Genomic DNA, 9,851 nt, shown 5'->3' with positions numbered 1-9,851 from the left:
GTTACCCCTTGTACATGATCCAAGTTCTCAGTGCTTTTTTTCTTTTAATTCCTAGTCACCTATTAGTTCCTGAAGGCTTTGAGATTTACATTACAAGTTGACGTGGATAGAATATAAGCCACAATATGATGAAGATAAATACAGTACAGATGCCTATGGTTTATTATAACTATTCTGGGGAACCTTGAGAAGGACTGTGTAGATAGATATTGGGGTGGATGTGGGAGTTTGTGTAATATGAGAATAGTTGGTCATAGGATGTTACTGCCTGGGAGCAGAGATTCTTAATTGGAAGATGGCATATATGGGACTAATGCTGAGTGTTGACAGTGGAAGGTATCCAGGTTAAGTGTGTCTGCTTCTCTTCATCTCCCAAATCAGATGGGCTAGTTAACACGGTGCAATATTCAGACTTTGTTTCTAAAATTGGGGTCAAATTTGTAATAGTAGAGAAGGTAGTGTTTTGTGTGTGCTTGGAGGACTTCGCCTGTGTCCTCATGTACTCCTATTTCCAAAATTTATTCCTAGAGGAAATTTTATTTATTTCATTACATTCCAAAAGGAACGAACCCAGGGCAGACCAGCAATTTGATTTAACAAAAATGTTTGCATTAGTCAAAGGTGGGGGAAATATAGCGTGGAAACAAAATGCTGGTTTGTTGTTGTTCTTTAGTCGTTTCCGACTCTTTGTGACCCCATGGACCAGAGCACACCAGGCACTCCTGTCTTTCACTGCCTCCCGCAGTTTGGTCAAACTCATGCTGGTAGCTTCAAGAACACTGTCCAGCCATCTCATCCTCTGCCGTCCCCTTCACTTTGTGCCCTCCATCTTTCCCAACATCAGTGTCTTTTCCAGGGAGTCTTCTCATCTCATGAGGTGGCCAAAGTATTGGAGCCTCAGCTTCAGGATCTGTCCTTCCAGTGAGCACTCAGGGCTGATACCCTTAAGAATGGATAGGTTTGATCTTTTTGCAGTTCATGGGATTCTCAAGAGTCTCCTCCTCCAGGTTTGTAGAAGAGCTGTATTGTTCATATACAAACAAAATAAATTTCTAAATTTTAATCAACTTCTTTTGTTCCCGTTTGAGTAAACAACTGGCAAAAGCATCATTTAATTGGTTTTGGTTGTTTTCAATGCATGGTATCGGAGTAAAAGCTTAATAGTTTTGTTTAATAATTAACACTAGTAAGAATGCTTGACATTTATACACTGTGTTTTCCAGTACATGCAGTTTCATGCACAGTCCTTTCAGTAATCCTTACAATAGCCCTTGTACAGTAAATTAGTAAGATTATATGGAAGGGACCTCAAAGGTAATCTTAGTTCCAACCCCTTGCTTTTGCAGAAATCCTCTGCTGTTGAACCCCAGTAGCTAGTCTTCCATTCTCTGCTTTAAAAGTCTCTAGTGAAGGAGAATCCACCACCTTTTAAAACAGTTTGTTCCACTGTCAAACTGCTGGTATCATCACTACCAGTATATGGCAACCATCCTCTATATATGTTCCCTCCCCCCCACCAAAATGTATGTGGAGCTGATAGGATAATCGGCTTGCTGAAAGCCAACCTAGTGAGTGCAGGTGGTCCACAACTCGCTCTATCTACCAATCCATCAGATCTTGGCAGAATTTGGATGCAAGGGAGTGAGGCAGCTACTTAACCTGGTGACAGAATGTCGTGTGCCCCCCCCTCAATATATACAATAGCTGGATGAGACACCATGCCACTGGAATTAATCCTCCCCCCAAGAATAAAGGAGCCAAATCATCTTAACTGGAAGCTTTCATCTTGTTGCTCAAGAGAATGATCTGAAGGCACCTGATGGGATGCTGAAGCTAAACAGCTTGCTGCAAGGGACACCCCAGGGAATAATAATTCCAACCCAGAGGAAAGGTAGAGAAAATTAAAAAGAGAAAAAAGGTTTAGCTGCGTTTGAAGCATTTTAACTGATGGCAACGAAGAAGCAGCTCCTTTTGTTGATCCATTCAGCACAACGTTAAGATCAATAAGGATGCCAGTCACTAGAGCTGCTTGGGAGCATGTCCCCACCGCTGAGCGCAACCGAAATGTGCCAGTGCGCGCGCGCTGAAATCATATATCTACAAGCCTCACCGAGCTCGGTAGGGACGAACGGCTTCACCCGTGAGCCGCGCACGTGCGTAGGATCGGAACCGAAATCCTGCGCGTTGCGACGACCGTCATTGAAACGTGCATAGGTTCAGGGTTGGCGACGGGAGGCGGTCGCTTCACCTACCCAGACCAGAGTTGAGGAAGGGTGCGGGGCGGGCGGCGGGGTGGAGGCAGACCAGGACCCTCCCGGCTTCTTCGCCTTATCCCCGGGAGCAGGGGTGGGCGCGCGCGCACGCTACTCCTCCCACCACCCGCGCGCGCAGAGGCGCGCGCCGCCCGTGCTCTTTCCCCTCCCCGGCCTGCGCCTCCCTCATCCAATGAGCGGCGCTGTTGCTGGCAGGTGCGGAGTGTTTTTGTTTTGGGTAGAAGGAGAAGAAGTAGTAGTTGTAGTTGACGAAGGCCGAACTCTCTCTCTCGCTCGCTTTCTCTTTGCTCCCCCCTCCCTTCTGGAGCGGGCCTAGTCGGCGGAGGGGGCTCCGACCGGCCGGCCGCACCCGCTGAGGAGCCTTAACGCCGCCTGGGCCCTCACTGCTGGTCCAGGGAGGCAGACGGGCGGCGACGGGCTTTCCGCCTCCTGCTTCCCCGGCTGCTGCGCCTCCTCCAGCCCCGCAGCGCGAAGGGAGGCCGCGGGGCTGAGCGGGCGGCCGCTGCTGACGCCGCTGTTCAGGAGCCGGGGGGGCCAGGCCCGGCTCGGCCTGGCCTGCTCTCACCCGAGCCGACCCCCGCAGGGCCTTCACCATGAGGAGGGAAATGAACGGAGTCACCAAGAGCCGGTTTGAGGTGAGCGGAGGGAGCATCGGCTGGGCCTTCCCAAAGTTTCCCGGGGTGGGGAGAGGGAAGGTGGTGGTGCAGGGCTGGTTTGTTCGGTTATGAATGGGGCAGTGGGGAGGGGGCGTTAGATTTCACCGAAGGAGATTTCCCTTCCCCTCTTCTCGTTTCTCCCTCCTCCCCTCCAAAGAAAGGGGGGGGGACCCCAGATCTGGAGGGGCGATGAAGCGGTGGCCGAAGAGATGGGGCGGTGTTTGTGTGTCCCCTGGAAGGGTTTTAAATGGGGGAAGGGAGGCGACCAGATGAGGCTGAAGGAAATTCCCTTTCCTCGCCTGCCAGACACCAGAGAAGAAAACTGGCCGCGGAAGGAGAGGGCGACAAGTTCCCCTAAGTGGGGTGGGGGTGGGAGGGTTGCCTGTCGTGATTACAATGAGGGAGATTACAAGTGTAAGGTGGTTTCTTCTCCCGTCGACGCGAGGGCATTCCGCTGGAGGAGATCCTTTCCCTCGAACAAAACTGGGAAAGGTGTATGTAGTCGTCTTTGAATAGATAAGCCTGTAGAGAGGCAAATAAGAGGGAAACACTGTGTATATTGGGTGGGGTGGAGTCAGTCGTGATAGGTTACGCAGATGGAAGGGTTTCCTCGCCCCGCCCGTGCCATTCTGTGGGATATCGCTTGTGGGAAGGATGTGCACTAGAGGGGAAAGGAAATATTACGTTAGGAAGTCTGGTGTGTGTGCTTAGTGGCACCACGGTACATGTAGGGAAGTTGGGCGAGGAGGTTCGTTAACAGAGTTTGGGATCCCACCCACTTCCACTGGGAGTGGGGCAGGATGGGTGGAGAATGAGCTTGAAGAGGAAGGGGAGGAGCCTAAGCACACTGTGGGAGCGGCAGTGAAAGTCCCAGGATTGGGGCTGCCTTGATTATATACACAGTGGAGGAACATGGACATTAATGCATTATTATTATTTTGGGTGTGGGGTGAAATTAACCAGAACTTGAAGAGCAGACTGTGAGGTGGGGCAGGGTCTGACCTGAAAATGCTATTCTTCAGTTGTTTAGGGATGGGGATGAATTGACAGGTTGTAGCCAGAAAGAAATTCAGTTATTAGAGAGTATGTGTTTGGAGCGGTGGTAGAGATAATGGAAGAAGGTTGCAGAGCTGCTGTAGAAGTGTGCTGGGACAGATTAGAATTGGGAGAGAAACAAGTTGTAGGCATGTGGAGGCTTCTGAACAGTGTTAAGGCAGGCACACTTTACCCACATAATTTATGCCCTCCCAATGAAGGGAAGGGTTGTGTGTGTGTGTGTGTGTGTGTGTAAACAGATTCCCAGGGCTGTTTAAAAGGGGACATATTACAGATATCCTCAGTCTCCTGTGAAGGTTCTTGAGGGTTGGAAGGTACTGTTAAGATTCTAGCTTTGTTCAGAAACTGCTAGAAGGGGATGACACTTTTCAATTACTTGTCCAACTAATTTTCAGTTTATCCTCAAGTGCATCCTAAGTGCACTCTTATACACAGGCTGCTGTTGCTGAAGATATAGGCAATCCACAGGAAGCAGAGCAGTGGAAAATTCAACAGCTCTAATGTTCTGTCTAGATAACCTTTACTTGGTATATGTAAAGAAAATAAAGGCTGCAGTTCCTAGGTAGTGGCAGGAAAGGGTCTCATCAGGAGGCTAGCTAACCTTGGCTAGGGAGAAAAGTCATCTTCTCCCAGTTTATGTCCCACTTAAGAGGGGGAGATAAAACAGGAGAAAGGTGTAGGGATTAGAGGAGGGTGATACTTCAGAGTAGTGGGAGATTCTTTGGAGTATTTGTGGACTTCGTGTCACTGGGTGGTGGGGCGGGGAGGGAATCATGCAAGGACAGAAGCATGAAATGGAGAGGGTAGGGCCAGGGAACCAGTCTTAATGCTGCTGGCATGGCCAGTTTTGTGCTGTTTGTTTATGGCTACTAAGGGCCTAATTAATATATAGACAAAGGGGATCCTCCTGGTCTGGAAAAGGAAGGTGGGCAGCTAGGGGGGAAAGGAAGGGCATGCAAGAAAGGAGGAGCATAGTGTTCCAGGATGTGGAACACATAGTCTATTTCTGTGTGTTTGTAAAAGAGCAAAATTTGAGGGTTTAAAGTAATATGTAAATAGGTATATCTGTCCATGTGGGGCTAAAGTTCATTAAATTGTATGCTGACAAAATGAGTATTGGTCACATCAGCTTAGCAAATGACAGCTGTATATTAATCACAACTGTTTTCAGACGCTGACCAGTGGTCAGGGAGGTATGCACATGAGCACATACATGTGCTCTGACATATGGCCAATATAGTGGGTTTAGAGTAAGGAAGATCCTGTAGCTTTGATGCCTTGGTGTATTTTGAAGTAACAAATGTGAATGTGATTAAAGGGCATTGTGGAGCCTGTAGCTCTTTGACAGGATGGGTGACTGGTTTGCAATGTGTGGTGCTGACCCTGTGTGTTTGTGGACATTATGCAAAACGGATTGCTAAATAGCTTTAAAGGAAACATGACTGGTGGTTGGTGCATGTGTTTAATATCAGAATATATAAATGTGGTACAGTCCAGGACTACAGTTGCTTTACTATTCTGAAATTGAAAAGGAGAATCCTGAAGGATGAAGATGCTGTAAATAGTGCAAACAGAGCAAGCAAAGGGTAAACAGTGAACTATTCAGGAAAACATGGCACATAATTGACATGATCTGGCATCACACAAAAGCACCCTATCTAGCCAGAGATTCATCCAGTTCTTTGTCGTAACAGCTGTCCCTCCCCCCCCCCTTTCCTGAATTGATAGCCACAGTGTGGAGGAGGCAGCATCGTTGACACAAATAAGAGCAATAAGATGGTTCAAGTCTCTTTCTGTGGGGATTTCATGAGGGAGGAAAATAAAGTGCCCAAGTGTAATCTTTCAACAGTGTGACCAAGGAATAACTTAAATACAGGGAGGAGACTAGCTCAGCTCAGAAGGAACTTCTGCTTTGGGCACAGCTACTTCTTTACTTTCTGGTCCAGAAAGGGAAAATAAAAGTAACTGAGTCAAAGTACTGGATGACTTAGGCAGCGTATGGCACAAGGTGATAAGTTCTGCAGAATGAAAAAGAGCAGCGTCTTCATCCAGAAACTGAGACAGGTAAAAGCAATGTTTTGGTTTCATTCTCTTACTTTTAATGGGTACTATTGGAAGTTGAATGCAAACTAAACAAAAAGAGTGCATGTTCATTGAATTAATTTCCATTGACTAAATAGCCCAGGAAAATGTTGATTGGTAACCGAGTCCAAATAAAAAAGGTCACTAACTGAAGTTTTGTGACTTGCAGGGAACAGAAGTAAGAATCAGCTGCACATAACAATTTCATTATTTTTTACACCATCTTGTAATCTGAAAATTGAGGGGAGAGTTTAGATACATGGAGGGGTTCTTGTGATTTGACACTAGTATTTTTTCCCCATTGAGATTAATTGTTTAATTATATGAGAAGGGGAATGTATTCCCAGGCCTTTCCCCTGTGAAAAGTATGTATTGGAACTGATAAACAGTGTTTTGGGTAGCACTGGGAATGTTTTTTTCCCAAAAGCGGTGTCCAAGGGAGATGTACAGTTGGGAACCTTAACATTCAAATGTGTGTGTTATGGTTGCTTATTCTAATTATAGATGTCTACATGGTATTCTTGTGAGGGAGAGGAAAGGAGGCATAACCCAATTGGGAAAATGTGCATACAATGATATATTTAAAAATGGAAACCGGAAATCATATGAGAGAGTTTTGTTGGACCAATTTCTGTTAGTAAATGAATATTTTAGTCTTTGAGTTATGTAGAACATGTAATTAGATACAATGGAACGATAGCTAATTTCCAGCTTGTATACAGAGAGAGACTACTTACTAATGCAAATATTTGTAGACCAAATATATTGTTACAGTGCTGTGGGGTGAAAACATTTCTGGAAATTTTTCAAGTGATATTTTTTCCATGGAAAATGTTCCACTTTTAGAAATGAGTACTGTGCAAATTTGGCAACTGAAATGAATATAATACTAATGAAATATAAAATCATGGTTGTAATTGGCTATTTATGAAGTGACTAGCCCTAGAAAGCACTTGCTTATGCACACAGCTCTTGAGAGATACTAAATTTAGTATGGTAAAATAGTTTTCAGTACCTTAATTTTTTTTCTTTATAATTTTATACAATTGACTTGCAACTTACATGCATTTAAACTTAAACAAACAAATAAATAGGGGCAGGCATCCATTAAAACAAACAAACATTGGCAATCCCACCTGCCACTGCACTCACCTTGGGAGAGTGCTTGGAGGTGCAGGGAGAGTGTGTCTTGCCTATACATGATTTTGGCTTTGTGCACTGTCCATGGAATTTAACCCCCACATAAGCTGAGAGTCGACTATATGTTACTGAGTTGTTTTAATAAATTATTTAAAAGTAGTTTAATAAAGATAATTTCCAAATAAAGATTCAAACAAATTAAACCACATTGAATGTAGCAGCTTGAATTCTCCTCTCCAGGCAAATATTTAAGTTAACTGACTTTTGGAAAAACTATTCAGATACTTAGTACATAAAATTAGCATGACATACTTTTAAAAGTCTTGTTCATTCAATGTAAGTGAAACCAACACACTAAATCAGATCTCCCATTGTTTTATGGCAGCAGGGAACCCCAGAGATGCTGACTTGATCAAAAGACATTTATCACCAAATCTGTACAAACATCTCAAACTAGGGAATGTTTTGCCCGCACTTGTAATAACTAAAGACCTCTATTCCAGTAAAAATAGACCAGGTAATAAGTCTCTCTGCCAGATCAGAGTCATAAGGGGTGCAGGCATAATGTTCCCAAAATAATAACCATGGTTAACTGGTGTTTAGGGGGTGTTCTTAATTATCAGATGTGACATCAAGCCATGGTTGATCAAGCCATGGTTGAGGGTGGAGTGTTGGGGTGGGTGATTTGTGATCCTGTCCCTCCCTTATTGCTAAACAATAGTTAGCTGAAATAGCTATCAATGACAGTATCGTGATGAAAAAAGAATTAAGTACTAGATAATGTTCAAGATTTTTGATTTGAGCTTTTGAGTTATGCAAGACATATTCAGGCATAGGTGTTGAAAGAAGAAAATTGTGGCAGAAAATATGGTCACATATCTAGTATATTGAGTAGTATTGCAGAGAACCTTGTAAACAGTAATTCTAACAAACTAATCTTACTGGAGGGAGTAGGTTAGTTTCACAGGCTCCTTCAAAATACTGTGTTCATAGAAAACATCTGATGTCGGGAAGGGGAGGGAATTTCTAAAGTATCTCTCATAGAATCTTCTTTAAAGCCTTTCAAAGAAAGATGATTTGCAATCTGCTTTACAATTTAGTCTCTACATAACCCTTGAAAGTAGGGAATGGTGCATAAAAGACTAGCCATTATATATGAGTCATCATTATATTAGATCTAGAGACATACAATGATTTCTATAAATTGGCTGTAGGTGGAATGGTGCAAAATAAGGAGTGTGATAGGAGAGATTATATATAATTTCTGAATCTGTGTGCTTGATACATGTTCTTTGCAGCTTATCTTTACAGTAGTGGTGTGAATAGTTGAGGTTGTGAGCCACTGCTTTTCAAAAAGGGTTTCAAGTAGAACTTTAAGGATTATATATAGTATCTGTCAGTACATACACTGAAGTTATTTTTCACAGTATTTCACAGTGGTTGTAAAATTCTTTTTTACTGTAGATAGTTTCTTCCTCGGGAGTGTTTGAGTAGGTCCCATGGCAGGAGGGATGATTTCTTCAGATAACCGTGTGAAAAACTGAGTAAAATTAATCAGGTATAATTTCCCCTTTCCACTTTTTGAATAACAAGGGAATTGCAGGGTGTGTCTGCCCAGCTGATAGGAAGATGTTCTGAAGTACCCAGAGCAGCATTCATATTTGACATTTGATCACTTATGTATTCTTGGAAGCGTACCCTGTGAGTGCCTCCCACTGGTAGATATTGTGGAAAAAGCCAGTGGCACCTCTGAGCATCCAAAGTCAATTGGCATGAAGATGACAGTATAGATGATTCTAAGAGGCAATAGTTGGGTACAGTGTCCTCCTCATATACAATACATTTGTGTGCATTTGAGCTTTTCAGTGTTTACAAACATCTTGGTGATCCTTACAACAAGCCTGTAGTATTATTCCCATTTTTGCAGATACTGTGCTTTGACAAATGGCTTGCCTGAGGCCACAGAGCATTGTTGTACCAGCCCTTAACACAAAAACACAGAGGTACTCAGACAACTAGATACAATGTACATTTAAGCCCCACCCTTTAATCAAATGAACCCTTGCCTGTTGCCACCAAAGATAACTTGAGTAAATAGTTCTTCAGAAAGATGGTCAGACTTTGAGTCTCCAGGGGAAGCTGCCATCTGGTAGTACATCTCTCCGTATGTTTGATGATCTGACAGAAATTGTTTGCTTTTTCAGTATCCTTCATTTCTGTCCACAGACTCAAGGAAGCTAATAACCAGAATAAAAGCACACTAAAAATACATAATGATGGGTGGTACCCAACAGAATCATACTCAGAGAAGAACCATTGAAATCAATAACTGACTTTAGTCAAATAACACCTTACCTGTGAATTGAAGAGCAGATAAAAATCTGTTAATGCTTGGACAATAAAATAATATCAAACAGTAGCCAAGTCAAACATCTTCAGAATTAAAAGAAAGGTCACCTGGGGTACATCCATACCATACATTTAAAGCATATTCAGTGCACATTTAATATTCATGACTTCCCCCAAAGAATCCTGGGAACTGTTCCACCCTCAGAGAGCTACAATTCCCAACAACATTAACAAACTACACTTTCCAGGATTCTTTGGAGGGGAGCCATGTGCCTTAAATTGATGTGGAATGTGC

At 43.6% G+C, this 9,851-nt stretch overlaps 1 protein-coding gene and 1 long non-coding RNA gene across 4 annotated transcripts in view; one reads left to right on the top strand and one right to left on the bottom strand.

Annotated features, from left to right (window-relative positions):
- Positions 1 to 517: 517 nt before the first annotated feature.
- On the bottom strand, positions 518 to 2,303 carry LOC309516704. The gene is made up of 2 exons (XR_014212990.1): positions 2,111 to 2,303; positions 518 to 1,020 (listed from the first exon to the last, which is right to left on the bottom strand). It is a non-coding gene; the product is annotated as an uncharacterized lncRNA (long non-coding RNA).
- A 180-nt stretch (positions 2,304 to 2,483) lies between these two features.
- The window catches only part of FBXL20 (F-box and leucine rich repeat protein 20), a 66,692-nt gene continuing 59,324 nt past the window's right edge, over positions 2,484 to 9,851 (top strand). The window contains exon 1 of one of the 3 annotated variants that reach the window (XM_082195499.1): positions 2,484 to 2,908. In XM_082195499.1, the coding sequence (XP_082051625.1) occupies positions 2,867 to 2,908 (42 nt within the window). In that variant the 5' untranslated portion in view covers positions 2,484 to 2,866. Of the gene's footprint in view, positions 2,909 to 5,968; positions 6,050 to 9,851 lie in introns of those variants that run through there. The other 2 variants (XM_082195498.1, XM_082195497.1) reach the window with 2 other exon arrangements.

This window comes from Podarcis vaucheri (assembly GCF_965113315.1).
Source record: "Podarcis vaucheri genome assembly, chromosome: 13".
In the NCBI taxonomy this organism is placed as follows: domain Eukaryota; kingdom Metazoa; phylum Chordata; class Lepidosauria; order Squamata; family Lacertidae; genus Podarcis; species Podarcis vaucheri.
Note: the sequence above shows the minus strand (reverse complement) of the source record. Positions and strands in the feature narration are given on the sequence as shown.